This window comes from Macaca thibetana, chromosome 1 (genome assembly GCF_024542745.1).
Source record: "Macaca thibetana thibetana isolate TM-01 chromosome 1, ASM2454274v1, whole genome shotgun sequence".
NCBI lineage: Eukaryota > Metazoa > Chordata > Mammalia > Primates > Cercopithecidae > Macaca > Macaca thibetana.
Genome location: NC_065578.1, coordinates 151,080,024 through 151,102,254, shown reverse-complemented (window position 1 = coordinate 151,102,254; position 22,231 = coordinate 151,080,024). Strand labels below are relative to the sequence as shown.

The window sequence follows — 22,231 nt, the reverse complement described above, 5'->3', positions numbered from 1 at the left end:
TCTCACTCATGTGAACATCGACTATAGCCAGAGGTTCTTTTTCCTCTTGAAACCATGTGGAAAAGGAACCTGAGAAGGGAATTTTTATGTTCAGGGATGAGTCTAGGAAAATAATATTGAGAAAGAGACTGAGAAGTAGTCCCTCAACTTCCTGCTAGCAATCTGAAACTTTATACCATTCTTATTTCTTTCCCTCATAGATAATCTTTGTAATTATACTCTAAATGCTCCTCTTTCTCTTCTGGGACTTTGTTTGACTTACTTCTCTGTCCTCTGTTTAAGAGTGACAGTATGCACAGTGCTACCTGGGTTTTATTATACCTCCACACCTTACTATATGTGTGTCCTGGGGGAGCTGTTCAGACTGTTTTGTGACAGATTTTCTCCTAATTCTCCATGTGTTTACCTTTCCCTTCCCTCTTTCCTGTTCACAAGTACTCATTCGTTGTTACACAATAGACACTGAAATTCATTCACTATTATATGTTACCCACTGAAATCTATAGAATCATCTCCTTTCCTCTTCAGTGTTGGTGTTCCCTCCTTGGCCCCTTTTCTTCTTCTTCCTACTCCTTTGGATGATCACAGCCATAACCAGGGCTTCTTCCACTTCTATGTACATACAACTTTCTATTTCTTATATGGTAAGTTCTCACTTAATGTCTAGATAGGCTCTTGGAAACTGTGACTTTAGGGAAAACAATGTATAACTAAACCAACTCTACCATAGGCTACTTGATATAAACAAGAATTAAGTTCCAGTGGCATATTTTGGTCATACAAACACCACTGAACTTCTAAAGACCCAAAACACTTTTAATATTAAATGTTGAAATAATTGTGTGCTATACATACATTTGAGAAAGATTAATAAAAACAAGTGAGATAATTATTTACCCAAGTTTGGCGTATCAGTGAGTGACCTCGGTCGTAGTAGTGGTGGGCTAAATCAAGGAATAAATGTTTGCAAACTGAAAATTGGAGCACCTCCTACAACCACCCAGTTCAAAAACAATCACAAATATGGCAGCTCACTGAGCCCTTTCATACCAAATCGTTTATTGTCATTCATTTGTATGATTATTGTAAAGTTTACCATTTTTATTACATAATTATTTGTATTCATTCATTTTCTGACACACTTATTCCAGCTCAGGACTGTGGGTGCCCGGAGCCTATCCTGGCAGCTCATGGTACAAGCTGGAAACCAGCTCTAGACCGGACGCTATTTCATCACAGGAAGCACTCACACACACCCATTGTCTATTGGGACCATGTAGACATGCCAGTGAATCTAACATACCCATCTTTGGCATGTGGGAGGAAACGAGAGTACCTGGAGAAAACCTCTGTGAACATGGGGATAACATGTACAAACTCCACCCAGCCAGTGGCCTCAAACAGGAATTGATTTTTTTTCTCATGAACAGTATGAGGAAATGACATTGTACAAAATGATGTTATTGGAAGACTTCATGTACCTGAGATTCATTTCTGTAAAAGCTGTGTGGGTTGATTATCACGCAGACTGTCAATCCCACAAGCATCTCAAACTCAAATACCCAAAACTGAACTCAACTTCTCCCCCAAACCTGCTATATTACCAATTTTAGGGAGTGGCCTCATTATTTAAACCAGTTTTCCCAGCCAGAAACCTGAGTCAATTAAAGACTTCCTCATCTTCCTCATAGTTACACATTCAAAACATTTCGTTAAAATCTCTGTGATTATGCATCTTTACTGTATCCTGGATGTGTTCTATTTTTACCATTCCATTTCCCTAGGTTGGGCCCTAATGCCTTCTTGTCTGGATTGTAAGAAGTCTCCCAAATGGCCTCCTAGTTTGTCTGTCTTCACTTTATTCTCCACATTGCTGCTAATGATCCTTCTAAAATGGAAATCTGACGACTCTTCTGTGTATTTTCAAATTGATATCTAAAAGTTTTTATCACAAATTTAAACAAATGCAAAGAATATAATTTCTGACCATATTGGGAATATTGACATTTTAAAATAAAAATGCTATATCACTCTTTTAAGTGTATCTAATATAATGTAAATACTGTAGTGATTTGATAATCACGTCATCCATTTTTTAGAAACATACGAACAAACTCTTTAACTGCTAGAAATTCCATATAGCTGCTTTTTCCTCTTGAATTTATTTCCATTTCATTTCTCCCACAGTAATTTAATTTTATGCTTGAAAAGCTCTTTTACTGATCACTCTTGTCATACCCCTCTGTGTCAAAAGATAATTTAAATTGCTGTTTTCTGTCATAAGCCTCTGAGTGTTAAAACTTCTTTATGGATTGAATTTTCAATTCAATTATTAGTACTATATGATTGTTTAAAACAATATAGATTACCAATTTTGGTAATTATTAACCAAAAGTAAAATTTTGTTGGAAGTACATCTTTTAAAGAGATGAATTTGGGTGTTTATGATTCCTTTATTGAAGGAATTATTTATCTGTTAAGGTTCCAAAAGTTTATTTGTTTTTATTTAAAAATATTTGATACCCAAAAGTTTTTATTCTTTGGATCAATGCAAGGTTTAAGATTGGGGCACGGGAATGCCTTTCTTTTATAAAGTGGAAGAAAGGAAGTAATGAAGAGAAAGGAAAAAAGTGATACCTCAACCTTCTCAGAGACATCAGGTTTTTCAGACAGGTGAGTTTTAGAAATGCATATATAGTATCCAATTGCTTATAAATGGAGATAACATTTTGAGAAATGCATCATTAGGTGATTTTATCATTGTGCAAACATCACAGAGTATACTTAAAGCTAAATAGTGTAACCTACTACACACCTAAGCTGTGTATTTTTCCTAGGCTATAAACCTGTACAGCATATTACTGTGTTGAATACTGTAGGCAACTGTAACACAATGGTAAGTGTTTGTGTATCTAAACATAGAAAAGGTTCAGTAAAAATAGGATATAAAAGATAAAAAATGGTACACCTGTGGAGGGTGCTTACTATGAATGGGAGCTTGCAGGACTCGGGGTTATTGTGAGTGAATCGATGAGTGAGTGGTCAGTCAGTGTGAAGACCTGGGACATTATACTACTGTAAACATTATAAACACTCTATACTTAGGCTGCATTAAATTGATTAAAAAATACTTTCTTGAATAATAAATTAACCTTAGGCTTAGCTTACTGTAACTTTTAAACTTACAAACCTCTTAAATTTTTTAACTTCTTGACCCTTGTGGTAACAGCATAAAGCACAGACACATTGTATATTTGTGCAAAATATTTTATTTCTTCATATTCTTATTCTATAAGTTTTTTTATTTTAAATTTTTTTCTTTTTTCTTCTTAACTTTTTGAACCTTTTGTTAAAAACTAAGACACAATAGGAATTTTTAGGCTTCATTATAATCTTATAAGACTACCATTGTGTATGCGGTTTGTCTTTGGCCAAAATGCCATTACATGACATATGACTGTATATCGTAGTTGAGTACAATAGTACCTCCTTATCCTTGAAGGATATGTTCCAAGACCCAACCCTATGTATGCTATGTTTTTTACTATACAGACACATACCTATGATTAAGTTTAATTAGGTACAGTAAGAGATTAACAATAACTAATAATAACAGAACAATTATAACGATATTCTATAATAAAAGTTATGTGAAGGTGGCCTCTCGGAATATATCATTGTACTATACTTGCTCTTCTCGTGATGATGTGAGATGATATAATACCTACAACATGATGAGATGAAGTGAGATGAATGACGTAGGCAGGCACTGTGATATAACATTAGGCTACTACTGACCTTCCAACTATGTAACAGACAAAGCAGCGAAGTGACTAAAGAGCAGGTAACATATATGGCACGGATACTCTGGACACAGATGATTCATAACCCTGGACAGGTCAGAGTAGGACAGTGTGAAATTTTCTTGCTACTCAAAATGGCACACAATTTAAAACTTATGAATTGTTTATTTCCGGAATTTTCAATGCAATAGTTTCAGACTATCGTTGACCATAGGCAACTGAAACCACAAAAAGCGAAACCACAGATGGGGATGACTACTGTATCTGGAAATTTAGTCTCTGAAAACTCTCATGTTCTTGTATACTACTTGGAATATGTGCATGTAACTCTAGGGGCTTAAGTTGTACAATGAGGAAATAATAGCTTTTTCCAAATGTGTTGTGGAGGTAAGCATTACAGTTTTATGTTCATAACACAATAAGGATCCAAAAGTAGCTTAGGGTGGTTCATCAGTGAAGTGTGTATTGCAGGGATTGCATAAGTAGAGGAGTAGGCAAGGACCAATCACTCACCATTCATTGGTGTTTGGATGTTAATTGTAGGCAGAGACGCAGAGTTAAAGTCATTGTTTAATTGTAAAAAATTGCAGGTTTTTTGGAGTGTATCATCTTCATTTCAACCAAGTTGTTCAAAAGTCCCTTTTGAGTTTGCATTTTGCAGTTGATTTTTTTTAATTCCAAAACATGTGTATTTACATAACCTTTGAACAGAGGCTTTTGTTGTTTCTACACACTTATTCTGTAGGTTAATACTTGTGAACTCAACGTAACTATTGCATTCTTTTTTTTTTTTTTTTTTTGGAGACGGAGTGTTGCTCTGTCGCCCAGGCTGGAGTGCAGTGGCGCAGTCTCGACTCACTGTAAGCTCTGCCTCCCGGGTTCACGCCATTCTCCTGCCTCAGCCTCCTGAGTAACTGGGACTACAGGCGCCTGCCACCATGCCTGGCTAATTTTTTTTGTTTTGTTTTTGTTTTTGTTTTTATTTTTAGTAGAGACGGGGTTTCACGGATTAGCCAGGATGGTCTTGATCTCCTAACCTCGTGATCCTCCCACCTCGGCCTCCCAAAGTGCTGGGATTACAGGCATGAGCCAACGCGCCCAGCCTATTGCATTCTTTTAGTGGTCTTTAACAGCTCCTTTACAATGATATCTGATGTTGAAATTATGACATGATGGCCCCAGAACTAATTATTAAATTTGGATTAAATTTTTTGGTGCCCTTCTATTGATTCCTTCAGGTTATGTCTATGAGCATCCAAATGTAGATTTGTCTGAGGTTATATCAAGCTAGGATGTATTCTCCACATAGTACTTTTGATGAAAAGTGAGAATTCAGAGTACCCTAAAATGTGAGTTTGTTATGCTTTCAATAGATTGTAAACTCAGTGATTCCTCCAATGCTTATTGAACATTTGGTTTTCAGTAATTACTTGTTGAATGAATGTTTCTTTTATATGTTTAAAATGTCTTGACCACAAATCAGTATGATAAAAACAAATCTCTGAAGATATCTTACTATGTAGGACCATAGTGCACGTTAGATCTCTGACCCAAGCAGAATAAACTTTTCTTCCACCCTGAGTTTCCTGTTCTCTATTCTAAATTCAGTGAAAATTTACCCATCTTTCAAGACCTCCTGTAAAGACTGCCTGACCCACTGCCACTAGCCAGGGCTAACTAAATGTTTACTAGGGGTAGGTACATAACGCTTCACTTTACAATTTCTCTAATATCATTTAAGATACTATAAGCGTTGCTATTAACATTTTAGATTCCTACAATTTCAGCAGTAAAGGAAAAAGAAAGTAAATTTGGTGAATATGTTACTGGCTATAGTAGTTGCATTGATATATATTATTTTCTTTGGCTCTTTGACCACTGGATTTTGTATGATGTTCCAGCATAAGAATTTAATAGAAAGGGATAACAGTTTTAATGGAATGCTTTTGTGGTTGTCTCTTTGGTAGGAGAAGGAGGAAGATCTTTCTTAATATGCAAAGGCCTCTTATTTCTTCTAATCTCAATGTGCTAGTGAGAGTCTTCATTTTAGATAGTAAGCCCAAAGCTATACCTCCCCAGAAGTTGGAAGTGCTTTTTCATTTTTTCCTTAGGACTCTTTTAAGGAAATACCAGAAACAGTGTCTTCCATAGATATTAATAGTAAGTGGATCTATGTTAATATCTAAAGTTTCTTAAGAACAAATATTTACCTCTGGATTTGTTAAAAATGCTGAAATGTGATGCTCTATTGGAATTCTATAAGGAATTGTCTTGTTTTAGGATGGTCTTCACAATACCCTCTACAATCCCTTCTGACTGGTTATCAATGCAGTGGTAATGATGAACACACTTCTTATGGAGAAACAGGAGTCCCGGTTCCTCCTTTTGGATGTACCTTCTCTTCTGGTAAGAGAATTACTCTCTAGGCAAGGCTTGGACAGAAATGATCTATTTCACATTTACAGGGCAAATATACTTCAAAAAGTAAACTAGGTAGATGTTAGAGTTTTTGTAAAAACTGTTGTCTTTTGATTTATAAAATAGACTTTTCTTAATCTCTATGCATCATTAGCATAACTATATTTCTTCTAAAGCATAGGATTATTATAGCACCATTTTTAAAAAACCAATATAAGGAAATGGTTGCAAAGGTTCAGCTACAATGAAAACTGTTTTACTCAGTAGATACATACCCTTTGATCTGGTTGAATGTATCTTTCTGTGACTCACTGGGGAATATATGAACAGAAATAGAAGTACTTTGGCCAAGCTCAGTAGCTCACGCCTGAAATCCCAGCACTTTAGGAGGCCAGGGCGGGTCTGGGTGCAGTGGCTCACACTTGTAATCCCAGAACTTTGGGAGGCCAAGGCGGGTAGATCACTTGAGGTCAGGAGTTCGAGGCCAGCCTGGCCAACATGGTAAAACCCCATCTCTACTAAAATTGCAAAAAATTAGCTGGGCGTAGTGGCGCATGCCTGTAATCTCAGCTACCTGGGAGGCTGAGACAAGAGAATCACTTGAACCTGAGAGGCAGAGGTTGCTGTGAGCCAAGATTGTGCCATTGCACTCCAGCCTGGGTGACAGAGTGAGACTTCATCTCCAAAAAAAGAAAAAAGAAAGAAATGGAAGTACTTGTCTCCACCCATAATAGTTTTGAGAGGAGAGAAAAAGTTGTGAAAAGGAAATTTAAAACTAATAGACTCCTTACAGAAATTAGCCGAGCGTGGTGGTGCACGCCTGTAGTCCCGGCTACTGGGGAGGCTGAGGCAAGAGAATCGCTTGAACCTGGGAGTCGGAGGTTGCAGTGAGCCAAGATCACGCCACTGCATTCCAGCCTAGGTGACAGAGGGAGACTGCGTCTCAAAAACAAAAACTAATAGACTATTACGTAGCAATGATTGTGGTAAAAATACGTAAATAAAAATATGATTAAAAAAAAAAAACAAAACTAATAGACTCAGCCTGCTGGCGGCGTACATCATCATATGCTTTTGTTTGCCATTGGCCAGTACCACTCCTGTTTTGTTTAAGTACAACCCTCGATTTAGCCCTTCTCTAAATAAGAGATTATGTGAAGAAAATTTTGGTGGTTTTGAGGAAGCTTAAAAAGTTTTGTGGCTGGGCGCAGTGGCTTATGCCTGTAATCCCAGCACTTTGGCAGGCTGAGGCAGGTGGATCACTTGAGGTTAGGTATTCAAAACCAGCCTGACTAACATGGTGAAACCCCATCTCTGGTAAAAATACAAAATTAGCTGGGTGTGGTGGTGCATGCCTGTAATCCCAGCTACTTGGGAGGCTGAGGCAGGAGAATCACTTGCACCCAGGAGGTGGAGGTTGCAGTGAGCCAAATTGTGCCATTGCAGTCCAGCCTGGGCGACAGAGCCAGACTCCATCTAAAAAAAAAAAAAAATTTGTGTTACTCTTCATATATTTTATTCTTTATTTCTGCTTTAGCTCCCAATATGGAACACGTACTAGCAGTTGCCAATGAAGAAGGCTTTGTTCGATTGTATAACACTGAATCACAAACTTTCAGAAAGAAGTGCTTCAAAGGTAAGTCTAGGTCTACAATTTTTGTTTTAACATTTAAAAAACTTTACAGATCCTCAAGTGTATTATTATTTGAACACATTCTGTTTTAGTCTGTCTTGTGTTGCTACAAAGGAATAACTGAGACTGGGTAGTTTATAAAGAAAAAAGGTTTATTTGGTGCATGATTCTGCTGGCTAGAAGATTAGACATCTGGTGAAGGCCTCAGTCTGCCCCAACTCATGGCAGAAAGCAAAGAGGAGCCCATGAATACAGAGGTTACATGGCAAGAGAAAGGGGTAGTACCAAGCTCTTTTTTAAACAATCAGCTCTCCAGGGAACTAATAGAGTAAGAAGTCACTCATCTGTTCACCTCTTAGGGAGGGCATTAATCTGTTCATGAGGGATACACCCCCATGACCCAAATGCCTTCCATTAAGTCCCACCTCCAACTTTCAGGATTAAATTGTAACATGAGATTTGGGAAGGGACAAACATCTGAAGTATATATAACACATTCCCGATTATGTTAACTTCTGATTAAGTCTTTTTAGGGACCAGGTTAGATGTGAATGGTGGACTACCTATCTGTCAATAACTGTTAACTATGACAATGCCTTTACTCAAAGTTAAGAAAAATACATTTTAGGATTAAAAACAATTCCTTCAAAAAGTTGAATCTTTAACACTTAATGTGGTTAGAGAAGTGTTGCTTTAAAATATTTATATTGATCGAACATTTTTCAGGTATAAAGCAAAGTTCTTCTAACCTTAAGAAGCTGATAATTTGGAACCTATAAGTCAAGTGTTGAAATAAATAAAACAAAGGCTATAAATTATACAGAAGTAGAAAGAAAACACACTGGTGTCAAAGAGAAAACTCTCATGTAGTAAAGAAGGCTAGGAAAATTTATGAAGAATGGGGCATTTGAGTTGGACTATGGTATTTAGACCGGTGGAAATGGAAGGGGGTACTCCAGGTGAAGGGAAAAGCATTAGCAAAGGTCTAGAGATGGAAAAGCATAGGATATAATAAAATAGGAAGTGACCAATTTGGTTGGAATAAGATATCGAAAACAGTGAGAGATGAGGCTTGCAACCAAGATAAAGACTAAAGAATGCAAAATGTTGAATGTCAAACTAAAGTATTTTACATTCCATTCAGAGAGCATCATGAAGTTCTTTTTATTTTTGTTTTTTGTTTGTTTGTTTGTTTGTTTTTGGTAGAGATGGGGTTTTACCATATTAGCCAGGCTGGTTAACTCCTGGCCTCAAGTGATCTGCCTGCCTCGGCCTCCCAAAGTGCTGGGATTACAGGTGTGAGCCACTGTGCCCAGCCAGTATCATGAAGATTTTTGAACTGGAATATGTTTCAGAAAGATTCCATTTTAGAGAATATATAACTAGTGAACTCATGGAAAGGAATTTGACATCAGATGTTAGTTCTCATGTGGTAATTAAGGGAATGTGTAATTTCTATGAGTCCACAAATTATCTTTGCTCATGCCAAAGAGTGCTGACTACTGATTTTTTATGTGTGCATCTTTGTTTTTATTATTTTAAGTTCCAGAGTACATGTGCAGGACACGCAGGTTTGTTACGTAGGTAAATGTGTGCCGTGGTGGTTTGCTACACATATCAACCCATCACCTAGGTATTAAGCCCTATGCATTAGCTTTTTTTTTTTTTTTGAGACAGAGTCTTGCTCTGTCACCCAGGCTGGAGTGCAGTGGTGCAATCTCGGCTCACTGCAAGCTCCGCCTCCCGGGTTCATGCCATTCTCCTGCCTCAGCCTCCCGAGTAGCTGGGACTACAGGTGCCTGCCACCACGCCCGGCTAATTTTTTGTATTTTTATTAGAGACGGGGTTTCACTGAGCTAGCCAGGATGGTCTCGATCTCCTGACCTCGTGATCCGCCCGCCTCGGACTCCCAAAGTGCTGGGATTACAGTCGTGAGCCACCGCACCCGGCTGCATTAGCTATTTTTCCTGATGTTCTCCCTCTCCGTGCTCCCCCTCAACAATCCCCAGTGTGTGTTGTTCCCCTCCCTGTGTCCATGTGTGCTCGTTGTCCATGTGTGCTCGTTGTTCAGCTCCCACTTATGAGTGAGAACATACAGTGTTTCGTTTTCTGTTCATGCATTAGTTTGCTGAGGATAATAACTTCCAGCTCCATCCATGTCCCTGCAAAAGACATGATATCATTCCTTTTTATGGCTGCATTGCATTCCATGGTGTATATGTACCAAATTTTCTTTATCTAGTCTATCATTGATGGGCATTTGGGTTGATTCCATGTCTTTGCTATTTTGAATAGTGCTGCAGTGAACATATGCATGCATGTATCTTTATAATAAAATGATTTATATTCTTTTGGGTATATACCCAGTAATGGGTTTGCTGGGTCAAATGGTATTTCTGGTTCTAGGTCTTTTGAGGAAGCGCCACACTGTCTTCCACAATGGTTGAATTAATTTATATTCCCACCAACAGTGTAAAACTATTCCTGTCTCTCTGCAGCCTTGCCAGCATCTGTTGTTTCTTGACTTTTTAAATAATTGCCATTCTGACTGGCGTGAGATGATATCTCACTGTGGTTTTGATTTGTATTTCTCTTAATGATCGACTACTGATCTTTTTACTACTACAGCTTTCCAGGCATTTAAACTTCTATTAATATGGCTACCACAGAATACAATTTAGACATTTCACATTTACCATTTTCTTTGTTTAGAATGGATGGCTCACTGGAATGCCGTCTTTGACCTGGCCTGGGTTCCTGGTGAACTTAAACTTGTAAGTGACTTTATTTCATTAGGATCTGGGTAAATACTGATAAGGGATTGCTTTGTTAAATTGTGCTTACCTTATTTTTGAAAGGTTACAGCAGCAGGTGATCAAACAGCCAAATTTTGGGATGTGAAAGCTGGTGAGCTGATTGGAACGTGCAAAGGTCATCAATGCAGCCTCAAGTCAGTTGCCTTTTCTAAGTTTGAGAAAGGTAGGTTTGTGCTTATCCTCTTTCATCTCCTTAACCTTCTTTACAGTGGGGAGGTAAGAACCTGTAATTGTTTCTACCCTTTCCCCTATCAAAGTTACTACTTTACGTACCTAGATGATTAAGATTCTTTTTTTGGAGACAGTTTCATTCTGTTGCCCAGGCTGAAGCGCAGTGGCACCATCTCGGCTCACTGCTACCTCCGCTGCCTCCCAGGTTCAAGTGATTCTCCTGCATCAGCCTCTGGAGTAACTGGGACTATAGGCGCATAGCACCATGCCCAGCTAATTTTTTTGTATTTTTAGTAGAGATGGGGTTTCACCATGTTGGCCAGGCTGATCTAGAACTCCTGAGCTCGGGCAATCCACCTGCCTCAGCTTCCCAGAGTGCTAGGATTACAGGTGTGAGCCACTGCACTCAGCCAGGTGATTAAGATTCTAATATGACTGAAAACCTTAATAAAATTAAATTGGTTTTAGGCCCACTCTTCTGGACATTATCTCTAGCTTGTCTCTGAAAGTCAAGAGTCTTTGGTAAATTTTTATATAGTCATGCACATAAGGTGAAGATTTATAAACAGCTACGATACCATTGTTTAACTTTGATTGTTCATTGAAGTTAAAACCTTGTACTGGGCACTCATTAACTCTACTTGTAAAATCTAAATGAGCTATAAGGCTGATAAACTGAACATGATTTTCTACCTAACAATTTATCATGTATTTGGTTTAAATGGCCCGTTTTTTGTTTTGTGTTTGTTTGTTTGTTTTTTGAGATGGAGTCTCGCTCTTTCACCCAGGCTGGAGTGCAGAGGCTCGATCTTGGCTTACTGCAGCCTCCACCCCTCGGGTTCAAGCCAGCCTCCAGCCCCTGGGTTCAAGCAGTCATCTGCCTCAGCCTCCCAAGTACCTGGGATTACAGGAGCCCGCCACCACAGCCAGCTAATTTTTGTCTTTTAGTAGAGCCGGGGTTTCACCATCTTGGCGAGGCTGGTCTTAAACTCCTGACCTCATGAGCCACCTGCCTCAGCCTCCTGAAGTGCTGGGATTACAGGCGTGAGCCACTGCACCCGGCCAAACGGTCCAATTTTCTATTATGTTTTCAACTATTACTAAAAATTGATTTTCCTATGTTTATTTTATTGTTATAATGGACAAGGAAGATTTAAGAGTGATATAACACAGCGCAGTACTATGGCAGCTAGGGAAAAATGTATCAGTGGTGTCTGAATAAGCTCTTCATTTCTGTTTTTTGTTTTGTTTTGTTTTCTCCTTCCATTTGTTTCTCAGTAAATAAATTTTTTTTAATGGACCAACAAACATTTATCTCAAAGGAGTCTCTGAAGTAATCTGACTTTAATCTCTGAATAATAGTGACAGACATTACAATCTCCTTTATCACTTAAAAAAAATACTCTATTTTAAAAATCAAATGTTTTCATTTATTCACTTGAGCCATTTAGGAGGTTAAGCTGGTTTGGACTGGTTGTTTGTTTTTTGAGACAAAGTCTCCCTCTGTTGCCCAGGCTGGAATGCAGTGGCATGATGTCGGTTCACTGCAACCTCCTCCGCAATTCTCATGCCTCAGCCTCCTGAGTAACTGGGATTACAGGCGTGCACCACCACACCCAGCTAATTTTTGTATTTTTAGTAGAGACAGGGTTTTGTCATGTCAACCAGGTTGGTCTCGAACTCCTAACCTCAAGTGATCTGCCCGTCTTGGCTTCCCAAAGTGCTGAGATTACAGGCATGAGCCACCATGCCCAGCCTGGCTTGGACTTTTAAGAAAGTCGGTTTTAATCTACTGTGGTTGCAGTTGAAACTGGAACATTTAAGGAGAACTATGGCATGATTTTTCTTATTTCTGCATAACTTTATTAACATATTTAAGTAGTTAGGTATGCTTGTGTTCTAGTTTTCTACACTCCTGTGTCAGAGTTCACTCTGAGTTTGTAAAAATAATGTTAAAATAATGAAAATTTACCTAACTACAGAATAATGGAAAACATCATATTTTTTGGTCCTTTTGCTTAATTTTTACAACTCTGCATGTGAACCAGCTTATGACAATGAGCTGTAGAAGAAAAGGCACTGAGTTAGAGATTGGGGCAGGTGGCTTTTTTCATGGCTTTCAGTAGTCCATAGGTGCTCTAGTGTAAATTAATCTGATCAGATACTACTCCCAAGCCCTGTGGTTTGTTTTGGTAAAACAGAACAGATAATAGCTCTCTTCACTCCATCAGCCATAAGCCCTCTTACAGGACAAACCTTTGCAACTAAACATGGAAGCCCTTTGTTTTATTCTGGACTCTTGGGCAAAGTGATTTTTACCTCCTTGGGCCTTCATTTTCTAATTTTGTGAGATAAATACCTATTCTATTTAGGTCACAAAAATATTGTAGACATAAAAGTGAGGTGAAATATGAATGCTTTTTTTTTTTAATCTGAGCTCATTATGGTGGCTCATTCCTATAATCCCAGCAACTTGGGAGGCTGAGAAGGATGGCTTGAGGCAGGAGTTCAAGACCAACCTAGATAACATAGTGAGACCCTATATCTAAGAAAATAAAAAATTAGCTTGGTACAGTGGTATGCACCCGTAGTCCGAGCTACTTGGGACACTGAGGTGGGAGGATCGCTTGAGCCCAGGAGTTTGTGGCTGTAGTGAGCTATGATTGTGCCATTGTACTCTAGCCTGGGCAATAGAGTGAGACCCAGTCTCAAAATAAATTAAATCAATTGATCTGTCTATAATCAATCAGGGCACCATATAAATACTTAGTGTTTTGTGGGGGTTTTTGTAGGTAGCATGGTAGAAAAGATCATTGGTCCAGTTCTTCCCACCCTACCTGGGTAGGATACAAATAATCCTAACTGGACATAGTCATACTAACGGAATTTGCCTTCCCTAAGTATCTACCAACTAAAAGCAAAGAAAATGGACTCAGATACGTGCTTTGTGTGGCAAAAGGGCAAGTATTAGAACTTTAGTGGAAAATTAAAATTGATTATAAATTTATTTCTATTTCCTCTCCTACAAACTTACCTATATTTGAACCTTCTTTCTCATCATTCTCAAGTTTTAATTAAATGAGAATCTCTTGGAAGTGGGCCAGGCATTTATTTTTTTAAAGTTCCTCAAGGGATTCCAATGTGTAGCTAAAATTGAGAAACATTCTTGATTCTTCCCAAGACCTTCCCCCATTGCATGTATCCCCACTACCCTGTATCTTCAAGTTCTCCCTCTCTATTGGCTGATTCTCCTTAGGAAAGACTCAAGAATGCCTGTGACCTATTTTCCCAAATATCTTAACCCTGTGTTCTCTTTTAGTTACTGTTACATATTTTCCATCTCCTTTAATTTGGTTTAATCTATTTTCCACATCTAGCCCTCTTCCTGAAATCACTCTTGCTAAGGTTATTATCTAATTATCAGAAAGCGTGAAACTTTCCAGGTCTTTTCTTCTGCTTGTATAATATGCTACACTTTTAGTGTTTATAATATGTTACACTTTTAGTGTTTATAAAATTCCAGTAAAAGTATTTGCTTAGAATCTGTGATATCCCACTCCCTCTGGTACTCCTTCTGCTTTCTCTTTATTCTTTCATAGTTGCTTTTACCTACCTTGAAGTGTTAGCAAGGCCCAGGATTTGGTGTTTAGCCTTTTTTTGCTTTCAGTCTATACCTTCTTGGACAGTTTCATCTGTACCAGTTTTGTTTTGTTTTTCATTCTGCTTGTGTTGACCCGGATCTATAATCCTAGCCTTAACCTTTCTGCAGGTACTTCAAATTCAACATAGCAAAAACTGAACCCACAATTTCCTTCCTGAACTCATGATTTCTCCCTGGCAATGCCATCTTTTTCCTCTCCTCTGGTATCACTTCCTTGAATAACTTCATTTAACATTTCTTATAGTGCGAGTCTGATGGTAATAATTTACCTTTGTTTTTCTTTATCTGAAAATGTCCTTATTTCATCGTCATTCTTGAAGGACATTTTTGTTGGATATGAAATTCTGGGTCAACAGCTTTTTTTCCTTTCATTGCCTGAAGATGTTCCACTATCATCTCTGCTTTCATTGAAAACTCTGTGGTTGTTAAAATCATTTCCCTGTATATAATATGCTGTTTTTCCTGACTAATTTCAGGATTTTCTGTCTTTGGTTTCTAGCAGTTTGACTGTGGTATGTCTAGTCATGGTTCCCTTCACAGTTTTCCCATTTGAAGCTTGCTGAGCCTTTTGTATTTGTAAATTCCTTTTTACTGAATAGGGAATTTTTCTATCATTTCTTGAAATATTTTTTCTGGGCCAGGCATGGTGACTCAGGCCTGTAATCCAAGCACTTTGAGAGGCTGAGGCAGGCAGATCACCTGAGGTCAGGAGTTCAAGACCAGCCAGGCCAACACGATGAAACCCCATCTTTAATAAAAGTACAAAAATTAGTTGGGCGTTGTGGTGGGCACCTGTAATTCCAGCTACTCAGGAGGTTGAGGCAGGAGAATTGCTTGAACCTGGGAGGTGGATGTTGCAGTTAGCTGAGATCGTGAGTGTGCACTCCACATTCCAGCCTGGGCAACAGAGCGAGACTCTGACTCAAAAAAAAAAAAAAAGAAAGAAATATTTTTTCTGCCTAATTTATTCATATTTTCTCTCCTCCCTGCTTCTTCTGGTACCCTAATTACTCATATGTATATATATATTTTCAATTACTCATATATTTGACTTTTCTAAATTATCCCATGCGTCCTTGAGGTTTTCTTTTTTTTCAGTTATCCTAAATTTAAGATAAACTGAAAAAGCCATAACATCCATCCATTTAAAGTGCACGTTTTAGTGGTTTTTAGTTTATTCACTGAGTTGTGCAGCTATCACCACAATCTAAATGTAGAATCTTTTCATCAACCCAAAAAGAAACTTGAACATATTAGCAGTACTTTCACTCATTCCTTCCAACCCTATACAACCACTATAGTAATTTCGGTCTCTATAGATTTGCCCGTTATACACATGCATACAAATGGAATGATACAATATGTGATCTTCTGTGACGAGCTTCTTTAATTTAACATAATGTTCAGTTCTGTTTTTCTCTCTCTTCTTCAAATTGAATGATTTCCATTAATTTGTCCTAAAGTTCACTTTCTCAATTTTCTCCAGTCTGTTCTTAGGCCTATCAAGTGAATGTTTTCATTTCAGATACTGGTTTTCAGTTCTAAAATTTTCTTATTTTTTTTTTAAAGACAGGGTCTTGCTCTGTTGCCCAGGTTAGAGGGCGGTAGCATGATCATAGGTGCATGCCACCATGCCTGGCTAATTTCTTTTTGTATTTTTTGTAGAGATAGAGTTTCACCCATGGTTGGTCTTGAACTTCTGGGTCCAAGGGATCTGCCAACCCAGCCTCCCAAAATGCTGGGTTTACAGGCATGAGCCACAGTGCCTGACCTTCATTTGTTTGTTTCCTGCTGAGATTTATCATCTTTTTATTGATTGCAAATGTATATATTTTTTTCTTCCTTTTTTTTTTTTTTTTGTTATTGTTGTTGTTGTTTGAGACAGGGTCTTACTCTGTCACCCAGTTTGGAGTACAGTGGTGAAATCTGCTCACTGCAACCTCTGCCTCCCAGGCTCAAGTGATCCTCCCACCTCAGCCTCCCAAGTAGCTGAGGCTATAGGTGCATACCACCACACCCAGCTAATTTTTGTATTTTTTGTAGAGATGGAGTTTTGCCATGTTGCCCAGGCCAAGTGTACATTTCTTTAACTCATTTAACATGGATATGTATCCTTTACAACCTTATCTGATAAATCAACATCTGGATTATCTTGGGATTGGCTTCCATTGAGAATAATTCATTTTCCTGGCTCTTTGTAAGTCAAGTAATTTAAGATTATATTCTGGACATTGCGAATGGTATGATGGATTCTAGATTCTGTTATATTGCTTAGAAAAGAGTTGGTGTTCCTTTTTTAACAGGCAATTCACTTGTTTAGATCCAAATTGAAGACTATCACACCTACAGGAGGACAGTGGATCTTATCTCAATTATTTTCTTTAGTTTAAGCCTCAGTCGCAAACTGCTTTCAATTTCTCTTGCCCATATTGTACAGGGGTTAGCCAGAGACTTGGACTGAGTTTAAACATGGAATCATAATTCCATGGGTTCCCTTTCTCTAGCTGTATCCAGGTTTTCCCGTCCCCTCACTCTCTGACTGTTCTTGTTGCTCCCAGTCTCCTTTTCCTGGTTCTTCTGGCTTGAAAGATGGCAGATTTTTTAATTTGCATTTTAGCTGCCTGTTATTAATGCTGCAACTTTGGCTGTCCTCAAGGTAAAACCACAAAAAAAAAAAAAAAAAAAAAGCAAAACAAAAAACCCAGTAACTTAATCTCAGGCCAATCATTTGCTAAAGATGTTGACTCTCCTCCAAAAATTGTGTGTTTAAGAGGAAAGTGGGCTGGACTTGGTGGCTCATGCCTATAATCCCAGCACGTTGCGAGGCTGAGGTGGGCAGATCACCTGAGGTCACGAGTTCAAGACCAGCCTGGCCAAGATGGTGAAACCCTATCTCTACCAAAAATATAAAAAATTAGCGGGGTGTGGTGGTGCATGCCTGTAATCCCAGCCACTTGGGAGACTGAGGCAGGAGAATTGCTTGAACATGGGAGGCTGAGGTTGCAGTGAGCCAAGATCGTGCCACTGCACTCCAGCTTGGGTGACAGAACGAGATACCATCTCAAAAAAAAAAAAAAAAAAAAAAAAAAAAAAGGAGGAAAGTGGTAACTTAAAGGGAGGAGTAAATTTTATCCCCAAACAACAGTTTCTATTTTAGGCAACAAATTCCAACAAAAGAGGGGGAAAATGAACCTGAGTGAGAGTCTGTACAACCAAAGCTGTTAAAAGGATGAATAGTGCCTGACACTTAAAAAGTGCTGAATTAGATGAATGGTTTCAACATGGCTGACTAGATGCATCTGGCACTCACCTCTTTCACAGAGTGGAACCCAAATAGTGAGATATTATAGTGATAGTGAGATCGTAGATAATCACACTTCAAATAGATCATCTAAGAGAGAACACTGGGATTCAACAGGGAAGTGACAAGAAGCTCTGAAAGCAAGGAAGGAGAGAAAAGTAAAGCAGCCTGTTTGACTGGGATCAGCTAGGAATCTGGAGAGGCTTCCTATGCAGGGAAAGAGGAAGTGAGACACACAGCAGCCCAAATACCCACTGTGAACCCTAATAATAATAGCCATGGGAGACCCCCTTGATGCTCATGGACCCTGAGACTAACATAGGGAGCTGCCTGGAGACTTCATGAAGGCATTGCTCCAGAGAGATATCATACTGGGTCCCACAAACCTCCAAGTCCTAAGCAGCTATAACACAGTTAGATTTTCAGAGCCCAGCCCCCACCAGACTGTGTCCTGCCCTGCCACCCAGGCTGAATTAGGAGCCACACACAGCAACCTCATTCCCCTAAATGGAGGGGCAGCTGCACATTTTCACACTTCCCAAGGACAAATTCCACCGCCTGCAACCACCACCACTCTGAGCTGCCGCAGGGCAGAGGTGTAAGCGAAGCCCAGTCCCTTTACTGCCTGCCTATGGATACTCCCAGGGAAAGCAACCCCACTCTCCATGTCAGTACTGCAGCATAGCTGCTGCTGCCCTTTACTTGAGCATTCCACCGGAAGCCTGGGGATCACCCCACCCCTGCCTTCCATAGCCAGCACCTGCAGGCACCACCAGGGTCACCGAGGGCAGTTCTACCCAGCCTAGCTTCATACCCGCCACTACCCAAGCACACTATATGGGAAGCCTGAGGATTGCCCAGTTCAGTTCATCACCAGTGGTGCCTGAGCACTCCTCTTAGAGTCTGAAGTTGGGCCTACTCAATCTGCTGCTACCACCACAGCTGGCATCAACCTGTACGTGCAACCTGCAGGTCTGGGGACTGGCCTGCCCAACCTGTCACAGCCACTGCCAGCACTAGTATGGAACACTTGGGTTCCAGGGGATTTTTCCATCACTGCTACTGTCATCACCCACATCACTCCACACCTGCTGCCCAGGGGCTCAAGAACTTGCCCACCTACCTGGCCCACTGCTGCCATTTCCAGTACCTGAGTAAGCCATCTGAAGGCCCAAGAATCTACCTGCCTGGATCCATTAACACCAGTGCCAGTGTATGCTGCCTTGGAGCCAAAGGACAAGCAGGCTCAGACCACTGCTGCCACCACTGAGGCCTGAAGACTGGCCTACCTGGTATTTCAGTTTCTGGCAAAACTTAACCAGTCTGCACTAACAACCACACTCTAGTCTACCAATGAAACCACAGATACCACTGACTCTATTTATGGCCAAAAGGAATGGTAGAGACTATGCTACTGCATGCATCCAGAACCAAAGCCAAGTATCCTTTCCAACCATCACCATAGATACATCTTCAGGAAAATGTTCTCCACTACAAACCAAATTCAAAAAATTGGAAGAAGCAACTATTACACCAGGTGCACAAGTATAAACATAAAAACACAGAGAAATTGAAAAGCAAGGATATGTGACACATCCAAAGGAACACAGTAATTCTTCAGCAACAAATCCCAATCAAAAAGGAATTCACAAAATCCTGGAAAAATGATCCAGAATATTGACACTAAGGAAGCTCAGTGAGATACAAGAGAATTCTGAAAGACAATACAAAGAAACAGAAAAATAATTAAGGAAATGAAGAATCTACCAAAGAGATAGGTATTATAAAATAGAGCTAAATTCTGGAACTACAGAATTCATTGAATGAAATACAAAATACCTTTGAAAGCTTCAACAATGCACTAGATCAAGCAGAAGAATCCCAGAACTTGAAGAAGTATTGAAGATCTTTTAAAATAACCTAGTCAGACAAAAATAGAGAAAAAATAATAAAGATGAATGACTAAAGCTTTCATGGCATATGGGACACTATAAAGTGGCCAAATATATGAATTTTCAGTGTCCCAGAAGACAAAGATAAAATGAAAGAGTTAGAAAACCTATTTAACAAAATAATAGGTGAAAACTTCCCAAGTCTAGCAAGAGATTTATATATCCACATACAGGAGGCTCCAAGATCCCGACAAGTATATAATTCAAAAAGGTTTTTTTCCATGTCACATTGTAGTCAAACTGTCAAAAGTCAAAGACAAAGTGAAAAATTCTAAAAGCAAAGAAAAAACATCTAGTCACCTATAAAAGAAACCCCACCAGACCTAACAGCAGATTTCACAGCAGAAATCTTACAGTCCAGGAGAGGATGAGATGATATATTCAACATGCTTAAAGAAAAAAACAAAAACAAACAAACAAAAAACCCTGTCACCCAAGAATACTACACCCAGTAAAATTATCCTTCATAAATAAAAGAGAAATAAAGTCTTTCCCAAAAACTGAGGAAGTTAATCACCATAGATGGGCCATACAAAAATTACTTAAAGGAGTCTTATACCAGGAAGTGAAGAACAATATCTACTATTATGAAAATACAAAAACCACTGGTAAGCAGACACACAAGAGAGAGGAAAGACTGAAATGTTACCACTATAGAATACCATGAAACCACAATGATAAAAAGTACCAGAGAAAGGAAGGAACAAAGGATATACAAAACAACCAGAAGTCAATCAATAAAGTTAGGAATAAGCCTTCACATATGAATAATATCGAATGTAAACATGTTAAACTTTCCATTTAAAAGATACAGACTGGGCAAATAGACAAACATGACTTAATTATATACTGCCTACAAGAAATGCATCTCACCTGTGAAGACACATATAAACTGAAAATAAAGGAATGTAAAAAGATATTACATGCAAATGGAAACCAAAAGCAAGCAAGAATAGCTATACTTACATCAGATAAAACAGACTTTATGTCAAAAGCAGTAAGAAGAAATGAAGGTTATTCAATGACGATAAATCAATTCAGCCAAAGGATATATCAATTCTAAACATGTATATACCTAACACTGGAGCACACAGATATATAAAGCCAATATTATTAGATTTAAAGGGAGAGACTCCAGTGCAATAGCAGTTGAGGACTTCAACACCCCACTTAGCATTAGACAGATATCTAGACAGAAAATTGGATTTAAACTGCACATTAGACCAAATGGACCTAACAGATATTTACAGAACATTTCATCCAACAGCTACAGAACACATTCTTCTCATCAACAAACAGAATGTTCTCCAAGATAGACCACATGTTAAGACACAAAACAAGTCTCAACACATTTTTAAAAACTGAAATAATATTAGGTATCTTCTGAGACCACAATGGAATAAAACTAGAAATCAACAACAAAAGGAAGTTTGGAAACTATAAATACATGGAAATTAAGCAGTATGGTATGAATGACTTGGGTCAAGGAAGAAATTAAGAAGGAAATTTTTACAATTCTTGAAACAAATGAAAATTGAAACCCAACATACCAAAACCCATGGGATACAATAAAAGCAGTGCTAAGAGGAAAGTTTATAGCAATAAGCATCTATATCAAAAAAGTAGAAAGACTTTAAAAGAATCTAATGGTGTACCTCAGGGAACAAGAAAAGCAAGAACAAACCAAACCCTGGATTAACAGAGGGAAATAATAAATAGCAGAGCAGAACTAAATAAAATAAAAACTTAAAAAGCAAGAAAAAGGGTCAGAAAAACAAAAGGTTTTTGGAAAAGATAAAATCAATAAAGTACTTGCTAGACTAACCAAGAAAAAAAGAAAGATGGTCTAAATAAAATCAGAACTGAAAAAGGAAACATTACAACTGATACCACAGAAATACAAAAGATCATCAGAAACTATTGTGTACAACTATACACTAACTAGAAAACCTAGAGGAAATGGATAGATTACAAGACACAACCTACCAAGACTGAATCAGAAAGAAATAGGAAACCTGAACAAATCAATAATAACAAGATCAAAGCAATAATAAGTCTTCCAGCAAAGAAAAGTTCAGGACCAGACTCTACCAAAAAAAAAAAAAAAAAAAAAAAAAAAAAAAACCTCAGATCTAATAAATTCATTAAAAGTTGCAGGATACAAAATCAACATACAAAAATCAATAGCATTTCTATACATTGATAATGAATTAGCTGAGAGAAATCAGGAAGGCAATCTCATTTACAATAGCTACAAAAAATAAAACACCTAGGAATAAATGTAGCCAAAGAGGTGAAAGATCTCTACAAGGAAGACTATAAAACACTGATCAAAGAAATTGAAGAGGAGACAAATGGAAAGAGACCTCATGCTCATGGATGGGAAAAATTATTTTCCCATGGGCATACTGCCCAAAGCAATCTACAGATTCAGTGCAATCCCTATCAAAATACCAACATCATTTTTCACAGAAGT

At 38.4% G+C, this 22,231-nt stretch overlaps 1 protein-coding gene across 2 annotated transcripts in view; it reads left to right on the top strand.

The window, feature by feature from the left end:
- The window catches only part of DTL (denticleless E3 ubiquitin protein ligase homolog), an 81,194-nt gene that overhangs the window by 1,234 nt on the left and 57,729 nt on the right, over positions 1–22,231 (top strand). For both annotated transcript variants that reach the window (XM_050780932.1, XM_050780923.1), the window contains exons 2-5: positions 6,084–6,209; positions 7,759–7,857; positions 10,567–10,628; positions 10,713–10,833. In XM_050780932.1, the coding sequence (XP_050636889.1) occupies positions 6,084–6,209; positions 7,759–7,857; positions 10,567–10,628; positions 10,713–10,833 (408 nt within the window). The remainder of the gene's footprint in view (positions 1–6,083; positions 6,210–7,758; positions 7,858–10,566; positions 10,629–10,712; positions 10,834–22,231) is intronic.